General features: G+C 40.8%; 1 protein-coding gene across 3 annotated transcripts in view; it reads left to right on the forward strand.

The window, feature by feature from the left end:
- The window catches only part of LOC135550506 (neuronal PAS domain-containing protein 2-like), a 74754-nt gene that overhangs the window by 23847 nt on the left and 31695 nt on the right, over window positions 1–19212 (forward strand). For all 3 annotated transcript variants that reach the window (XM_064981401.1, XM_064981402.1, XM_064981403.1), the window contains exons 2-4: window positions 12907–13092; window positions 17707–17763; window positions 18600–18754. In XM_064981401.1, the coding sequence (XP_064837473.1) occupies window positions 13037–13092; window positions 17707–17763; window positions 18600–18754 (268 nt within the window). In that variant the 5' untranslated portion in view covers window positions 12907–13036. The remainder of the gene's footprint in view (window positions 1–12906; window positions 13093–17706; window positions 17764–18599; window positions 18755–19212) is intronic.

Raw genomic sequence — 19212 nt, forward strand, 5'->3', positions numbered from 1 at the left:
TGTGTATGTGTAATTCTGTGTGATTAGTTACGTATTTAGTAAATAAATAATTAAACCCAATTTTGTATTGCTGATTCAACTTGTTAGCCAGGGTTCACAACTTTCAGATGAGACTGAATTAAGGTGATGATTAATATTGTCTGCTATTGATGTAAAATATTACTAGGTCTTTAAGAGTTTATTTGGAAGATAACAGCTCTATAAATATTATTTTGTGGTGCCCCGACTCTCTAGTTAATTATATTTACATGATTAGCTCAATCAGGTAATATTAATTACGGGAAAATTATTTTATAGAATAGCATGTCATATCACTTAATCCGGCATAGCCAAAGACTCGACACCATGCATGCGTGACATGAAATTCATTCTGAGGTAGATTTGTGATTTTCAGACTGGTCAGCTCCTCTCCACTCACATGATTTCTGCTGCTTCAGGGCTTCCAAAGGTGTCTCCTTTTGGGAACATTGTTTACACAGTCCATCTTAGTAAATCATTACGACCTTTTGTCAGATGGGACATGGGATGTAAATGAAACCTAGAGTATATTGTGGCAATATCGTGAACATTAATTCCATCAAATATTTATCAAAAATGTACTCTTAGTTTTGCCAACATTAATGTGGATGCTGCACTTGAAAAGTGTATTTTTGTATTTCATCAGGCTTTAGGAAGCCAGTCCTCAGTCTTGCGGAAACATAGACATTCTAAGACTACCTTCCAGTTATATTTGGACCTATGGTAGGACTCTGCTTTGATTCAGTGAGTTCAGGGACAGGACTGCGTTGGCTGATGGAAAAGACAGGACCAAATGCATTTCCGCCACACAGCGTTTCCATGGGAACACAGAGAGAACAGAAATATCCCAGCTTGATTAATGACAGTCAGTGCTTCAGATGACGACTGTGATGACATCACAGACACCAGCATCACAGATGCCTGCTGGAGGCAGTGTGGCTAAACATCACATTTTTAGCAGTGTTAAAATACTATTCTCTTTTTTCTAAGATCTGAGGGCATCAGCTGGGCTTTAGGTACAGAGTGACATACGCTGCAGCCTATCTATTTATTATGTAGAAGGACACTGTTTATGAAAAGTGAGTGTCATCCCATTATCCAATCGCCTGACCTACATAACAGAGAGGAACTAATCTCTACGTAGGCGGATAGTGAATAATGCAGTAAAATGTGGGAGATCTTTATGAATCATATATGCCTCCGACTTGTTGACCGCTGGCATAGGAACAGTTCTTCCAGTGTGATACAGCATCATCATCCTATTTTTTACTCAGATAACCTTATTTCAATCAAAACTATGCTACATTTATTTTAATAATTCTGATTCAAAATTACAGTGCGTAGGCCTTTCCTACAGTCGAATGACCAAATCGCCCTCTAGTGGCCTTATGGGTGGAATGTTATGAGTATTTTTAATATTTTAATAATTAATTAACATTATCCAGGCTGACTAATCTCTATTTGACCAAGAAAGAGTGATGGAGTGCTGCATCAGATGACCTGGCCTCCACAATCACCCGACCTCAACCCAATTGAGATGGTTTGGGATGAGTTGGACCGCAGAGTGAAGGAAAAGCAGCCAACAAGCGCTCAGCATATGTGGGAACTACTTCAACACTGTTGGAAAAGCATTCCTCTTCAATCTGGATGAGAGAATGCCAAGAGTGTGCAAAGCTGTCATCAAGGCAAAGGGTGGCTAATTTCAAGAATGTAAAATATAAAATATATTTTGATTTGTTTAACATTTCTTTTGGTTACTACATGATTCCATATGTGTTAATTCATAGTTTTGATGTCTTCGGTATTATTCTACAATGTAGAAAATAGTACAAATAAAGAAAAACCCTGCAATGAGTAGGTGTGTCCAAACTTTTTACTTGACCCTAAAATGTATCAAGTTGATAGGCCATTGTGGAGTGGGTTTATTTAATTTTTCTCAGTATTAATTAAGTAATGTACCATGGGTTTACATCCCGTGTTATTTTGACTTTTTAAAATGTTTTTCAAAGGTTTGTCAAGAAGTCTATCCTGATGGACTTTATAGGTCCAAATTGGACCTTTATAGGTCCAATTTGTTCAGCATGATGAAAGACACCTACATACAACGTTTCAAGCCTCTAGGTCAAACGGGGCGACGGATATGAGGGTTTAAGTGAGACTGCTTATAACAGTGCCACCTATAAGCCAATCAGTGCCATTATTTTTGGCCTATAGTTTCTGTGTGCATATTCTTGAGTTATTTGACCATGCTTACTTACAAGCCCTTAACCAACAATGCAGTTGTAAGAAGAAAAAAAGAGAGAAATATAACAAATAATTAAGGAGCAACAACAAAGTAACAGTAGCGAGGCTACATACAGGGGGTTCCGGTTCAGAGTCAATGTGCAGGGGCACCGGTTAGTCGAGGTAATTGAGGTAATATCTACATGTAGGTAGAGGTAAAGTGACCATGCATGGATAATAAACAGAGAGTAGCAGCAGCGTACAAATGGCAGGTGGGGAAAATGCTGGGTAGCCATATAAGGAGTAATAGGTTCTAAAGGTTAGGGCAAAATTCCTAATTTCAGGATTTTCTCTTGAACTACACGACCATTCAAAAGTTTGGGGTCACTTAGAAATGTCCTTGTTTTTGAAAGAAATGCACAAAGAAATCCATTAAGATAACATCAAATTGATCCAAAATACACGGTAGACATTGTTAATGTTGGAAATGACTATTGTAGCTGGAAATGGCAGATTTTTTATGGAATATCTACATAGGCATACAGAGGCCCATTATCAGCAACCATCACTTCTGTGTTCCAACGGCACGTTGTGTTAGCTAATCCAAGTTTATCCTTTTAAAAGGCTAATTGATCATTAGAGTCCTCAACTGGCAGCTTTATTAAATAGTACCTGCAAAACACCAGTCTCAACGTCAACAGTGAAGAAGCGACTCCGAGATGCTGGCCTTCTAGACAGAGTTGTAAAGAAAAAGCCTTATCTCAGACTGGCCAATAAAAATAAAGATTAAGATGGGCAAAAGAACACAGACACTGGACATAGGAATTTTGCCTAGAAGGCCAACATCCCGGAGTCGCCTCTTCACTGTTGACGTTGAGACTGGTGTTTTGTGGGTACTATTTAATGAAGCTACCAGTTGAGGACTTGTGAGGCAGCTGTTTCTCAAACTGGACACTGTAATGTACTTGTCCTCTTGCTCAGTTGTGCACTGGGGCCTCCCACTCACTTTCTATTCTGGTTAGAGACAGTTTGCGCTGTTCTGTGCAATTTCTCAAATGGAATAGCCTTCATTTCTCAGAACAAGAATAGACTGACGAGTTTCAGAAGACAAATGCTGATGCTCCAGATACTCAAATAGTCTACAGAAGGCCAGTTTTATTGCTTCTTTAATCAGCACAAGAGTTTTCAGCTGTGCTAACATAATTGCAAAAGGATTTTCTAGTGATCAATTAACCTTTTAAAATTCTGAACTTGGATTAGCTAACATAACGTGCCATTGGAACTCAGGAGTGATGGTTGCTGATAATGGGCCTCTGTACACCTATGTAGATATTCCATAAAAAATCTGCCATTTCCAGCTACCAATAGTCATTTACAACATTAACAATGTCTACACTGTATTTCTGATCAATTTTATGTTATTTTAATGGACAAACATTTTAGCCTTTCTTTCAAAAACAAGGACATTTCTAAGTGACCCCAAACTTTTGAATGGTAGTTTTCAACAGGTGTATTAGAGGCAAAGTCAGGAGAGTAGAGTGATGTAAACAGGCGCACTTTTATTTTAGTTCCAAAAACGAGAGCACTACATAAAATCAAACACGCACAGAACATAACAAAAGTAAAGCGCATAATAAAACACAACAATAACATGAAACAATTACACACAAAACATGATGGGAAACAGAGGGTTAAATACAAGTAGATTGATTGGGGAAATGAAAACCAGGTGTGTATCTAAACAAGACAAGACAAATGGATACATGAAAAATCGAGCGGCAATGGCTAGAAAGCCGGTGACGTCGATCGCCGAACGCCGCCTGAACACGGAGAGGAGCCGACTTCGGCGGAAGTCGTGACAGTAGTGTAGACAAATAGCTTGGGGGTTGGTGTGTCTCTGACTGAGACTGTTGAAGGGAAATCAGGTATTTAAAAGCTGCCAGAATCTCTGCATCCACTTGCATTTTGTCATTACGAGATAAAGCATTATTATTGTTTTTTTGTAACAATATTACTACTGCAATTGGCTAAGGTTAATAAAATTCAGTGAAATAGAAGAAAACAGGTAATAGGAGAGATTATAGTGTCTACTGGGTGGGGGGGGGGGGAATGGACAGGTTCCCATGATTCCTTGATACACAGGATGTGACGTAGAAGTCCGTCACTGGCCGCGGGCAGCATTTGGTTCTTTAACGCACACACATATTCATCACTCCTCCCTGCGCCATTATAAGATAAGTTAACAATGTGGGTCGACACACAAATTAACTTCTGTCTTGGTGCATGCATTTCACACTTGTCAATGTTCATATTTGAGAGATACAATAATTATTATACTTATCAATGTTGTGGATGAGCGCATTGTTCGTTTGTTCTGTTCCTCTCTCTCCATCTCTGTAGCTTCCGGGTATGCTGGAAAAGGACCCGAGCTAAGGGAATTGGGTTGGCTTTATAGTGCCTGTCCCAAATGGCTCATTAATGCATATGGGCATATTGAAAGATAGTCAGTAGTGATGTAATGTTGTAAATGTTATGTTGTGATATTGTTTAAAACTGTGTTGCAATGTATATCCTTTAGTATGTTTAGTTCATGGAAAATGTAGGTTTGTATTGTTAATTGATTAATTAATTAGGGTTAATTGTTCTGAGGGGAGGGGCTAGCCCTACAAAAGGAGCCTCTCTTTAAGTCATGGAGAGGCAGTTTGGATTGAGCTGTGGATGGGGCAGCATTGTTTTTAAGCTGTCCCATAAGGTAGACGTTGATAGCAGTACTGTTGTTTTTTGTTCTGGAATCACTTGTAAATAAACACCTTTGCACAGAAGAACTTTTGCGGTTCCGCCATCTTTTTTTATTTTGATAGAGGTTAGGTTATCCAGTTTAGCCTTCTGGCCAACTCTACGTGACACAGGACATGGCAATGGTTACAGAATAGATCATCTCGGTTACCCAGAAGTACAATTATCTTGTGAAAGTTTGTCATTTACCCTTTTACTTCTGGGGTTAATTCCATTAACAATTGTGATTAGCTTTGTACAAAGGAAGGAGGCGAAGTCTCATCACTCACAAACAAAACTCAGCCAAACTTCCGCTAATTTCACATGTGTTTATCATGGCCAATAAGCACATTTTTGTTTTATGATACAGCAAATTTTAACTTTGTGGCTGTGGAATCTAGTGGAAACTGTTCATCATCCATACACAGGCTTGAAAATCACCGCACCAGTTTAATTACCGCCTTCGTCCAATCCTGATTCGTCCAAATAATCAATGACGAAAACCCAAAACCAGGAACTACTGCTGCTCATATCACATAATTCTACGTGAGCCTTGACAGATTCTCACTGTTTCATCTGTCCACGAGAATCTGTCTACGAGAGATTATAGAATAGAGGCATCCCAGGTTTGTTTCTGAGTGTGCGTACGACTGCCATTGAATCTGTGTTTATTTCTGTATCAGTTTGACTATTGCTGCCATTAAAAACCAAGCCTTGTATTATCCAGCTTATACTCTGAGGTATTTCCAAAGGTCTCAAAAGGAAACAGTGACGTTTTGTATCCAGTTTGAGTTCGAAGACAGGTCTTGGAGCTAAAGTCTGTGTGAAAAGAACACATTTCCACCTCTGAGACTTTAGCATCATTCTGGTACAGGAAGCTTATGGCTGTAATTAGTTAAGAAACTGACAAGTTTAAAGTTGAAACGTGTCATGATGTTACATTTCTCAGGTAAACAAAGTAATAAGGTTTTATTGCAGCCAGATAAGTAGTTATGGCTCTTATTGCTTGGGAAGCCTCCTCATTCATATGCTTTCCTTTTCATGAGGTTGTCTAAAGCTGTAGATAGTGGACTAAATGTCACCTGGACTGCAGAAAGAAACGCAAATTTGTAAGTTGTCAATTTAAAATGTCTAGAGTTTTTGTAGGTCTAGGTGATTTGTATGTCTATGGTGGCCTGATATGTTTCCCAATCAGAGGCAGCTGTTTATCGTTGTCTCTGATTGGGGATCATATTTAGGTATCCATTTCCCTTTGGTGTTTGTGGGATCTTGTTCTATGTGTAGTTGCCTGTCTGCACTATACATATAGCTTCACGTTTCGTGTGTGCTTGTTTGTTTTGTTTTGCTGATTTTCGGTTTATTAAAAACATGTGGAACTCTACTTACGCTGCGCCTCGGTCAGATCCTTATTACGAACGTGACAAAATCTGTCCCTCATTATTATAATTATTGAAGATTTATCAGAGTAACAGGTGTCTATGTGTGCGATACACAAAAAAAGAAGCAAAGCGTGTTTTTATTGTGTATGTGTACAGTAGCTTGAGTTTGGTATTCAGAAAGCATTCAGTAACATTTTTTTGAAAGTAGATGAGATCCAGTTCAAAACACATTTATTGATATATCAATATTACCAGTGTAGCGGAGATGATCCTGCAAGGCTGCTGGTGCAGGGAAATGTTGTATTTATTTTTTATTTTACCTTTATTTAAGACAAGTCAGTCAAGAACATTCTTATTTTTATATCATGCAACGGGTATTCATGTAACTTACTGAATATTTTTTTTGTAATAATACAGAAGAGTATGTAGAATCTGAATCTGTGTGTTGCCATGTGTGCACTGTAAATGTGGGTTTGTGTGTTGTTGTTACAGCATATCAGATCTTGTGCTATTTTATTATTTCCCATAACTAGGTTGTGTATATTTTATTACTCTGTCTGCAGGAGCTGTCCAATATTCCCTTTTGCTTAACTGTTCCCTGATTGTTCTGCAACTCTGGTAGGTCCTAATTTGATATCACAAATTGGGAAGATGCAGTACTTCTTACAATGAGATGAGTAGCATAAACGCTTTTGTTCAGTTGGGTTTAATTATGTTTCATTAAATTATTAGACTCTGAATAGACTTCTCTGAACAGACAGAAATATTCTGTAAATTGTACTAACATTATTTGTAAAGCGTAGCCTTTATAGACATGTGACTTAGAGTTCTTATCTTATTGGTAGCATCGGGCAACCACAGTACCAGATATTTTCTTAGAATAGGCTGACATTTTTTGGAAATTATTTCTGCTTGTATGTTGGCCTACTGTACTGAATATTTTTCATAATTACACTGTTCAGTATTATTTGTTAGAAAAGGCTGGTCAAATGTCATTCATTATGAACTCAGAAGTTTTCAGTATAAAATTCATTTAATTCTAATTTCAATATTTGTCAACCATACACAGGAGGTTATAGGCTACATGATATAGGTGACAATAAGGCCTTGATCATATACATCATTGGCAACATTATTACAATGTAGTAATTGGGAGCAAACTCACTGACAGCAAACCTCGAACATATCCGAGTTTCTACACGTCCTGCTCTACCCTCTGTCGGTTACAATGTTTCAATTCACCTGGAAGAAACTCGGCACTGAAATTAATTACAAACGTTCAAATTCAGAATAATGTGTCCCGAAATGGCGTTCAAGTGTCAATAGCCTATTATCCAAACTATTTTCTCACTATATACTCTTATTGTGTGTTGCACAGCTGGTTGCTAATGATGTCATTAGTTAAGTATTGAGCTACCGACTGACCTACTTTCCCTGTTCACAGCGGCTCAGTCCTGTTTACAAGGGACTGTCAACTGAGGATGTTGAGTGGTAGAGGAAAACAGACCGAGCATAGACCTGAAAATGATTATTCCTGGAATCTATGTTTCTGAATAGGGATGTTACTCAAATTGTAGTTTGAATAATACTTAGGCAGCGTCTGTATACATACACTATGATCTGTTTGCGATGTGCTTGTGGTGAGTCAAGCTTAGGATAGTTGGCTCAGTGATTTACACAGTTGGCTGTTGGAAAAGGAGTACCTTCAAAAGTAAAGTATGGATCTAAAGTCCAGTTTTCAAGGTATGTAAGATTGTAATGTCCTTTGCGTTTTGGGTCACTCTCGTCTTGTATTAATTCAAACGTACAGTAGGCTATAGGTTGGCAGTTCCTTCCATTTTGGATGGATATATCTGTTGGCTTCTGCTTTTAAAGCCAAGATGTCAACATACAAATAAACTAGGCTACCTATTATACAATGTTAATTTCTATGCTTTCTATGTCTATTTTCATAGAGAAGTGTTATATGTCCTGTGTGTATTTCACAACGTAGTTAATCATTTTCTTAAAAAGCACAATTCAGCTCACTGGTATAGATTTACAAGTATAGTGTGTCCTTGCAAGGGAATGAGTTGTCTTTTTTTGAGAGAAATCATTTTAAAACCATGTTTACCTTGATTAGAAGATAGTGGATATTGAAGAGATCTAAAGTCCCAAAAGCACTGAGTTAGGTAAATCTGCTTTAAATGTTTTTGCCCCTTAATTGTGGAATAATCTCCAAGGCTCTCTAAAATGTGATGAATTGGTGCCTCTAGGGCAATTCAACAGGCTGATTGAGGACCTATTTTACTGACGAATGTGTTTGTTTTCTATGATTGTGTTTTGCTTTTCATGTATTGATTTGAATATTGATGTGCGTGTTGATGTGTTTATTGATGTGTGTAGTGTGTATTGATGTGGACACAGGGCTCATCTGTGAAAGAGAGCTTGGTCTCAGCATGATTACCTGTCAAAATAAAGGTTAAATACAATTATTATAAAAGAATGGGAGTTACTCCCATTCTTCTCTGCAGATCCTCTCGAGCTTTGTCAGGTTGGATGGGGAGCGTCGCTGCACAGCTATTTTCAGGTCTCTCCAGAGATGTTCAAGCCAGGGCTCTGACTGGGTCACTCAAGGGGACATTCAGAGACTTGTCCCGAAGCCACTCCTGCATTTTCTTGTCTGTGTGCTTAGGGTCGTTTTCCTGTTGAAAGGTGAACCTTCGACCCTGTCAGAGGTCCTGAGCTCTCTGGAGCAGGTTTTCATCAAATATCTCTGTACTTTGCTCCGTTCATCTTTCCCTTGATTCTGACATCCCCATAGCAAGATGCTGCCGCCACCATGCTTCACTGTAGGGATGGTTAGGTTTAGGTTTCTCTTGGCAAACTCCAAATAGGCTGTCATGCGCCATTTACTTGAGGAGTGGCTTCCGTCTGGCCACTCTACCACAAAGGCCTGATTGGTGGAGTGCTACAGAGATGCCTCTAGCACTGAGATGCAGTGCCTTGGACTGCTGTGCCACTCTGGAGAAAAGGAGAAGAGGTCTGAATACTTTACGATTGCACTGTAGTTTACATGTTGTCAACAATCTAAGCCGGCCCCATCTGTTTTGCCCTATAGTTGTGCACGCGTCGGTTTTGATGATCAGCTAACCTGTCTATACAAATTAGACCATTTAGTATAATATTTTTATGAAAAACTAATGTTTTAATGTCACATACACCAGATAGGTGCAGTGAAATGTGTTATTTTACAGGGTTAGCCATAGTAGTACATGACCCCTGAAGCAAATTAGGGTTAAGTGCATTGCTCAATGGTACATCGACAGAATTTTAACCTTGTCGGCTCGGGTATTCAAAACCAGCGACCTTTCTGTTACTGGCCCAGCTCTCCAACAGTTTGGCTACCTGCTGTCGTGACATTACGTACAACACTGACATTACATATCACAAACGTCACATCAATTACATCATTGTCAAGTACAATCAAATCACCCCCCTTAAATGATATCATCAGCCTGAAACATGTCACGTCATATGCGTTTATTCTCACATTCTCTTTCCCTTTTTTTCACCGTATGTTTTACTGACACTTCAGCCGAGATTGGATGTCCTTATGCCGTCATTGGCTACCTCTCACCTCAAGCAAACAACCAATTGTTCCTTGACATGATGCAAAGGTGATAATAATTACATCCTTGATGAACACGTAAATAAGTCACTTTGGTTATGAAAGAGTTGAGAGCTGTAACCAGCAGCTCCCTCCAAACCATTCTCAGCAGTGATATATATTGACAGGTTTCATAGTTGAACGATTCTAAGATTAAAGATGGATGCTTCAATAAAAATAATTACTTTCTGAATTCCATTGAATGTATGCGTGTGTGTGTGTGTGTGTGTGTGTGTGTGTGTGTGAGAGAGAGAGAACGTGTACCATTGGCAGTGTGAATATGCTATTGCATGGCTTTTCAGTTTGTTTAGTTTTTTTGTGTTGTTTTTTGTTGTTGAATTTTCCCCCCTTTTTTCCCCCAATTTCGTGGTATCCAATTGTTAGTAGCTACTATCTTGTCTCACTGCTACAACTCCCGTACGGGCTCGGGAGAGACGAAGGTCGAAAGTCATGCATCCACAACCCAACCAAGCCGCACTGCTTCTTAACACAGCGAGCATCCAACCCGGAAGCCAGCCGCACCAATGTGTCGGAGGAAACACTGTGCATCTGGCAACCTTGGTTAGCGTGCACTGCACCCGGCCTGCCACAGGAGTCGCTGGTGCGCAATGAGACAAGGAAATCTCTACCTGCCAAACCCTCTCTAACCCGGACGATGCTAGGCCAATTGTGCGTCGCCCCACGAACCTCCCGGGCGCAGCCGGTTGCGACAGAGCCTGGACGCGAACCCAGAGTCTCTGGTGGATCAGCCCTTAACGACTGCGCCACCCGGGAGGCTCTCAGTTTGTTTCTTTAATGAAATACTTTCATCAAAATCTCCCAAAGATCAAGATAAGAGGTTTTCTACCTTTTGCAATACAACAGGTTTTTGTCATTGTGAGGTAGTTCAGCATGTGTACAGACGAGTTCTAGAAAGATGAAGTCTGACACGTCAATCGTTTCTTGCCAGAGTTCGTGAGAAAAGTAATCTTGCGGCGTGCCTGCCTGAGGTGGTGTATGTTAGTGCAGGCGACGGTCATGAACATAAACTTGGATGTGTATTCCTCTCCTCTGCCATCAAGTTCTGGCAGACAATTTAAGATCCGTGCCCCCCAGGGCACATGTGTCACTCCACTTGACAGCTGTAAACCTTGTCTCACTGAACTCAATGCATTCTGGTTGTGGTGTAATATTCTCACTCAAAGAGTTTCCAGGTAGAAATTCACCATGCACCATGTACAGTAGACCACCAAAATGCATGGGTTGTTCAATGTTTTATTTCCTTGTATATGAAAGTAAAGGAAGTCCTCTTCGATGGAAGAAGCTCCCCACTGGGCACACACTGGTTGATTCAACATTGTTTCTATGTCATTTCAATGAAATTTCGTTGAACCAATGTGGAATAGATACTTAATTGACGTTTGTGCCCAACGGGTCCAGTCTACTCTACTGGACTTGGTCAGTGTTTTTGTCCAATTGAAGGAGAAGTAGCGTAGTCCACTGACCAAATTCCTTGTTCTCAAAGGGACACCCATCCTATCATCTTCTGATTTTAAAATATATTCTTGTGATTTTGTAGTTCGCTCTCCATCTGTAGCCACTTTCTGTCTTTGTAAAGGGTATACATCAAGTGTTTGAGGTCTAAGTCGTAAGATATGAACACAGTTTGCAACATCTTGTACTGTTGTTTTTGTTATTACATCTGGGTAAAAGATTAAATAAATCAGATTATTTTCAGAATTCAAGGCACACTTAACCAGCATGGATACCACTCCTTTCTGCAGGGCTATGCCATCCCATGTGGTTTGCGCTTAGTCTCACTATCATTTGTTGTTCAACTGGACAATAACCCAACACACCTCCAGGCTGTGTAAGGGCTATTTGACCAAGAAGGAGAGTGATGGAGTGCTGCATCAGATGACCTGGCCTCCACAATCACCCGACCTCAACTCAATTGAGATGGTTTGGGATGAGTTCAACTGCAGAGTGAAGGAGAAGCAGCCAAGTGCTCAGTATATGTGAGAACTCCTTTAAGACTGTTGGAAAAGCATTCCAGGTGAAGCTGGTTGAGAGAATGCCAAGAGTGCGCAAAGCTGTCAACAAGGCAAAGGGTGGCTACTTTGAAGAATCTAAAATATATTTTGATTTGTTTAACACTGTTTGGGTTAGTATATGATTCCATGTGTTATTTCATAGTTTTTATGTCTTCACTATTATTATAGAATGCAGAAAATAGTTCAAATAAAGAAAAAACCCTTGAATGAGTAGCTGTGTCCAAACTTTTAGAATTAAAATAAATACATTTCCAGCCCACATACCTCTATTATTTTAATACCAGTAATGGTGGATTAGCAAAAGAGGTGTCTCTGCCTCTAATTTGTTGGGGACAGTAGAGCTCCTCCATGTTGAATTGTTGTATCCAGGTGGTAATTGATGTTTAACACTCTTCCCTTTAAATCATGCTGTTCACTGTGGAAAATCATGGCTCATAAATCACAATGAATAATTATGTTTCTTCTGGTAATGTTCACTCACTGAGATTATATTCTCTGAGATATGCTCTGGGTTGATAAATAATAGCCTATTGTATTTTACAATAAACATGATAATTCTGTAAGCATTGTTTTTCACAAGAATAACTTTAAAACGTACACTTGGTCAGCATAGAATTGGTTATAGGATCACTTTCAAGTACCTTTTGGGATGTGCTTAAGTGTGAATAAGAGAATACTGCGGGGCAACACTGTCGCTGTGTGTATTACAGTTATGACACTTGAATGAAACTGCAGATGAATCAAGTTACTGTAATTAACGGATTATCGAATGTAATAGGCCTAGATTTTCCCCCTTTACTCAAGCCCACATTCCTATTGTCCTCCACAGGTTTTGGTGTTTCTGTGGTGGACTCCAGGAGGAGGTGGGCAACAGCAGCAGGTGATCATTAGCTTTTTCCTGGGGCGCAGATGGGATACATCAGACTTCAGATAGGGCCTGGCTGGGAGAGGGAGTGAGAATGGACAACCTTTCCGACTTTGGGTCCCTATGTCCGTCCAGCAGGAGGGAATGGGAGTAAGTATCTAGGCTACTTTTATTCTCTCTTGTGTTTCCTGTCACTGTCAAATACATGTGTTTGTATAGAGAAATATTACTTGGTTTATTTCCAAAATGCTATATCCACCAATTTTTTACATTTGTGTTTTTTCATCAGTGGTTATTTCTTATGGGTACATTTGTGTGTGTGTGTGTGTGACATATTACTGTTCTCAGATTTGTATTAATAGATTTTAGATGTGTACGAAAATATCATGACACTAGGCAAGACCCAAATGCAGACATGGGAGGCAGATGGTTGGAGTTTAAGATGTTTAATACATCCAAAAGGAATAGGCAAGAGAATGGTCATGGACAGGCAAAAGGTCAAAACCAGGTCAGAGTCCAGGAGATGGCTGGCAAGCTTGCAAGGAAGGCAGGGAGAATGGTCAGGCAGGCGGGTACAGAGTCCAGAACAGGCAAGGGTCAAAACCGGGAGGACTAGAAAAAGGAGAAAGGCAAAGCAGGAAAACGGGAAAAACCGCTGGTAGGCTTGGACATACAAGACGAACTGGCACAGAGAGACCGGAAACACAGGGATAAATACACTGGGGAAAACAAGCAACACCTGGAGGGGGTGTAGACATTAACGAGGACAGGTGAAACTGATTAGGTTGTGACAGAAAATGTTTTGTTTTTTTGTTGCAAAAAGCCATATATCCATTGTTGTGCTGAAATGCAATGTTTGTATCTTGTATATTTGACTGTGATATGGTGTTGTCTCACTTAGCTATCTCAGAATATGCGCCGAACAGATGGCAAGTGTCTTCACTGACATTTTCAACCTCTCCCTGACCCAGTCTGTAATACCTACATGTTTCAAGCAGACTACCATAGTCCCTGTGCCCAAGAATAACCTGTTTAAATGACTGTCACCCCGTAGCACTCACATCTATAATAACAACCTATCCCTCAACGTAGTCAAGACAAAGGAGATGATTGTGGACTACAGGAAAAGGAGGACCGAGCACGCCCCCATTCTCATTCATGGGACTGTAGTGGAGCAGGTTGAGAGCTTCAAGTTCCTTGGTGTCCACATCACCAACAAACTAGAATGGTCCAAACACACCAAGACAGTTGTGAAGAGGGCACGACAAAACCTATTCCCCCTCAGGAGACTGAAAAGATTTGGCATGGGTCATCAGATCCTCAAAATGTTCGACAGCTGCAACATCGCGAGCATCCTGACTGGTTGCATCACTGCCTGGTATGGCAACTGCTTGGCCTCCGACCACAAGGCACTACAGAGGGTAGTGCGTACGACCCAGTACATCACTGGGTCTAAGCTATCTACCATCCAGGATCTCTACACCAGGCGGTGTCAGAGGAAGGCCCTAAAAATTGTCAAAAACAACAGCCACCCCAGTCATAGACTGTTCTCTGCTACCACATGGCAAGCAGTACCAGAGCGCCAAGTCTAGGACCAAAAGGCTTCTCAACAGCTTTTACCCTCAAGCCATAAGACTCCTAAACAGTTAATCAAATGGCTACCCGGACTATTTGCATTGTGTCCCGCCAGGGCTTGTAAGTAAGCATTTCACTGTACACCTGTTGTATTCGGCGCACGTGACAAATAAACTTTGATTTGAAAGGCACCCTGGATCCACTCCAATTCACATACTGTCCCAACAGATCCACAGATGACGCAATCTCTATTGCACTCCACACTGCCCTTTCCGACCTGGACAAAAGGAACACCTATGTGAGAATTCTGTTCATTGACTACAACTCACTTTTTTGACTCATCACATACGCTGCTGAAAGCTAAGGTAACTGAGCTAAACGACTACCGCCCCGTAGCACTCACTTCCGTCATCATGAAGTGCTTTGAGAGTCTAGTCAAGGACCAAATCACCTCCACCCTACCTGACACCCTAGACCCACTCCAATTTGCTTACCGCCCCAATAGGTCCACAGATGACGCAATCGCAACCACACTGCACTAACCCATCTGAACAAGAGGAATAACTGTGAGAATGCTGTTCATCGACTACAGCTCAGCATTTAACACCATAGCTTGAGACCCTGGGTCACGACCCCACCCTGTGCAACTGGGTACTGGACTTCCTGACGGGCTGCCCCCAGGTGGTGAGGGTAGGTAACAACATCTCCACCCCGCTGATCCTCAACACTGGGGCCCCACAAGGGTGCGTTCTGAGCCCTCTCCTGTACTCCCTGTTCACCCACGACTGCCTTGCACGCCTCCAACTCAATCATCACGTTTGCAGACGGCACTACAGTGGTAGGCTTGATTACCAACAAAGACGAGACGGCCTACAGGGAGGAGGTGAGGGCCCTCGGAGTGTGGTGTCAGGAAAATAACCTCACACTCAACATCAACAAAACAAAGGAGATAATCGTGGACTTCAGGAAACAGCAGAGGGAACACCCCCCTATCCACATCGACAGGACAGTAGTGGAGAGGGTAGAAAGTTTAAAGTTCCTCGGCGTACACATCACGGACAAACTGAATTGGTCCACCCACACAGCAGCGCCTCTTCAACTTCAGGAGGCTGAAGAAATTTGTCCTGTCACCAAAAGCACTCACAAACTTTCACAGATGCACAACCAAGAGCATCCTGTCGGGCTGTATCACCGCCTGGTACGGCAACTGCTCTGCCTACAATCGTAAGGCTCTCCAGAGGGTAGTGAGGTCTGCACAACGCATCACCGGGGGCAAACTACCTGCCCTCCAGGACACCTACACCACCCGATGTCACAGGAAGACCATAAAGATCATCAAGGACGACAACCACCCGAGCCACTGCCTGTTCACGCCGCTATCATCCAGAAGGCGAGATCAGTACAGGTGCATCAAAGCAGGGACTGAGAGACTGAAAAACAGCTTCTATCTCAAGACCCTCAGACTGTTATACAGCCACCACTAACATTGAGTGGCTGCTGCCATACATGTAAAAAATGTATCACTAGCCACTTTAAACAATGCCACTTAATATAATGTTTACATACCCTACATTACTTATCTCATATGTATATACTGTACTCGATACCATCTACTGCATCTTGCCATCTTTATGTAATACATGTATCACTAGCCACTTTAAACAATGCCTCTTAATATAATGCTTACATACCCTACATTACTTATCTCATATGTATATACTGTACACAATACCATCTACTGCATCTTGCCTATGCCGATCTGTACCATCACTCATTCATATATCTTTATGTACATATTCTTCATACCTTTACACTGGTGTGTATAAGGTAGCTGTTGTGAAATTGTTAGGTTAGATTACTCGTTGGTTTTTACTGCATTGTCGGAACTAGAAGCACAAGCATTTCGCTACACTCGCATTAACATCTGCTAACCATGTGTATGTGACAAATAAAATTAGATTTGTTACTGTTTACTATCTGTTACTTTATTCCTAGTTACATGTACATATCTACCTCAATTACTTCATACCTCTGCACATCGTTTCGGTACTGGTACCCCATGTATATAGCCAAGTTATCATTACTCATTGTTATCTATTATTACTTTTATTATTTCTCTATTTTTGTTCTTTGCATTGTTGGGAAGGTTCTGTAAGTAAGCATTTCACTGTAAGTCCACACCTGTTGTTTACGAAGCGTGTGACAAATAAAAATGTACTTGATTTGAGATAAATGCACATCGCTCTGGATAAGAGCATCTGCTAAATGACTAAAATGTCAAATGTAAAAATCTCATATTACTGTATTGAGAAAAAATATTTAAATTGTTTTTGTGTACCATTTGTACAGTTCTTAATAAAAATGTAGTTATTTGTTACATTTGTCTGTGTAAAACCTAGCAGTACTAATTATTTATCTGAGATTGAGGCCGATTTATATAGCATTTTGAAAAGAAAACATGATTATTTGTCTCTCTGAAATGAAACCATCAAAGTGATAGATTTGAAACTGTCACTTGTGCTTCCTCTCCGGCCTCTAGGTCACCAGGCTGCTCATTACGGCGCACACCTGTCACCAGCGTTAGGCGCATAATGATACTCACCTGGACTCCATCACCTCCTTGATTACCTGCCCTTTATATGTCACTCCCTTTGGTTTCTTCCCCAGTGGTCATTGTTCCTGTTCTATGTCGGTGCGCTGTTCCTTGTTTTGTTCCTTTATTTATGACATGTATTCACTCACTGAACGGGCTTCCTGACGTTCAGCGTACATCGTTACATAAACAAACACATGCCTGTCATTGAACAACCCCATGCCATGATTAGATAGTGAAAAACACACGTCTCTTCCATAATTTCTTTAAGCAATAAAAGCTCCTTTACCAACATTTCTGAAAATGGATATATAGCGTTTTGGAATGAAACTCTTCATATACTTGGTTGACTACTGTACTATATGAACACAAACACCCTAGAAAACATCTTGGCACAAGTCAGTTTCTTTAGGACCATAGGAGAGAACCTGTTTATGTATAAGATATAGATTAAGTCATTATTAAGAATGGTTTCCACTCCAAGGGTGTCTATTTGTCTCTATTCATAATGTTGTAGAGGAGAAGGGGCATAATAATCTTATTGGTGAATATTCAGAGAAACGGCATTCCAACTCGTCTCTCCCTTTTCCCTCTAGCACCAGCAGCTGTGTGGACGATTTGATGGATGAAGATGATAAAGACAGGGCAAAAAGGTATTCCACGTGTGTGTGTGTGTGTGTGTGTGTTCACGTGTGTGTCTCTGAGCAAGAGACCTTTGAGTGTGAGGACGCAAGATGAGGCAGACAGAGACAAGTGGTAGTTCACAACTTGTACCTGTTAATAAAAGGTCCACTTTGACGTGGCCCTGTTTGGCATTACATCTGTGAAGGCATCTGCTTTGCAGATGTCAAGACTCTTCACATTTTCATCTCTCAAAATCACTTTTCAGCGCTAAGACAAAGTTTTCTGTTGGTTTCTGTGACTGGACAGCTTAAAAAAATGTCATAGGAATGTGTTGAGGAGAGGGCCCCCTCCATCTATCCAACAGGGTCAAGACATTTTTGCTTTCCAGTAATGATGCACACAAGTCTAGCTGAAAATAGACTTTCAAATCATTAGTCAGGGGGTGCAGATGTATTTGAGTCTGGGGAGAATGGCAGCAAAAACTTCAATTAAGAGAAAATGTCTGAACGTTTGTGTTAATGGTAGATTTTGTGTTTGCGATGCTATTTATGTCATAGTTTTTTCCATCACAGGTCCATATCAGATGAATCTTCATAAATGTTTGCTTGTGCTATCAGAAGGGATTTCCATCCTGCAAGCTGTTTTATTGTGGCAGAGGAATGAGTGAATTGCAATGGTGGTTATTGATAAGCAGCTGTCACTCAGGAGTGTGTGTTTCATAAATACGAAGCTGTAGTTAGAATCGTTGAGCTCGCAATTTCCACTTCAAATGCATTTCTTTATAAAGCATATAGATGGTCAAAGTTCCCAAAGTGTATATGGTCAGAAATGTAATCCTGTACATTTATCATCTGTTCTATTCAAGGGCATCTCGGAACAAATCAGAAAAGAAAAGAAGAGACCAATTCAATGTGCTCATCAAGGAGCTATGCACCATGCTGCAGGGCCAAGGCCATCCACGCAAGATGGACAAGTCTACCATACTGCAGAGAACTATCGACTTCCTGCAGAAACAGAAAGGTAGGAATGTGTAACGTAGTCGGCTGCGTCAGTCATCACATTGGCGTTGGCTTCCTGCTGACCTGTCGTGTGTGTGCGCGTGGCACGTGCGTCCTGCCCTACATGCAGAACATCACTGCTCACAAAAAGGGTGTGAAGAGAAAGAACGATGAGGGTGGAGGACATTAGCTGTCTTGTACTTGTTGGACAGGACAGAGAGAAAAGAGAGGACTACTCCACTTTCCTTTCAAGCTTGGCTCAGACCGACATAACCTCAACTCAGTCTTCTGTCAGAATCAAGGTCACAGATGTCAGTGTTTCTGAGATAAACATTCCTGATCTGGGATATTTCTTAACCTCTTTTCCTCTTCTGTTATGTGTCTCCGGTATTCATCAGGATCCTTCCACTACTAACCTATTTGGCAGCGATGGTGCCTGGATGTGGATGTGTAGTGCTAACAGATATATCTAACCCCTCT

The sequence above is a fragment of the Oncorhynchus masou genome, chromosome 12, assembly GCF_036934945.1.
Source record: "Oncorhynchus masou masou isolate Uvic2021 chromosome 12, UVic_Omas_1.1, whole genome shotgun sequence".
Lineage (NCBI taxonomy): Eukaryota > Metazoa > Chordata > Actinopteri > Salmoniformes > Salmonidae > Oncorhynchus > Oncorhynchus masou.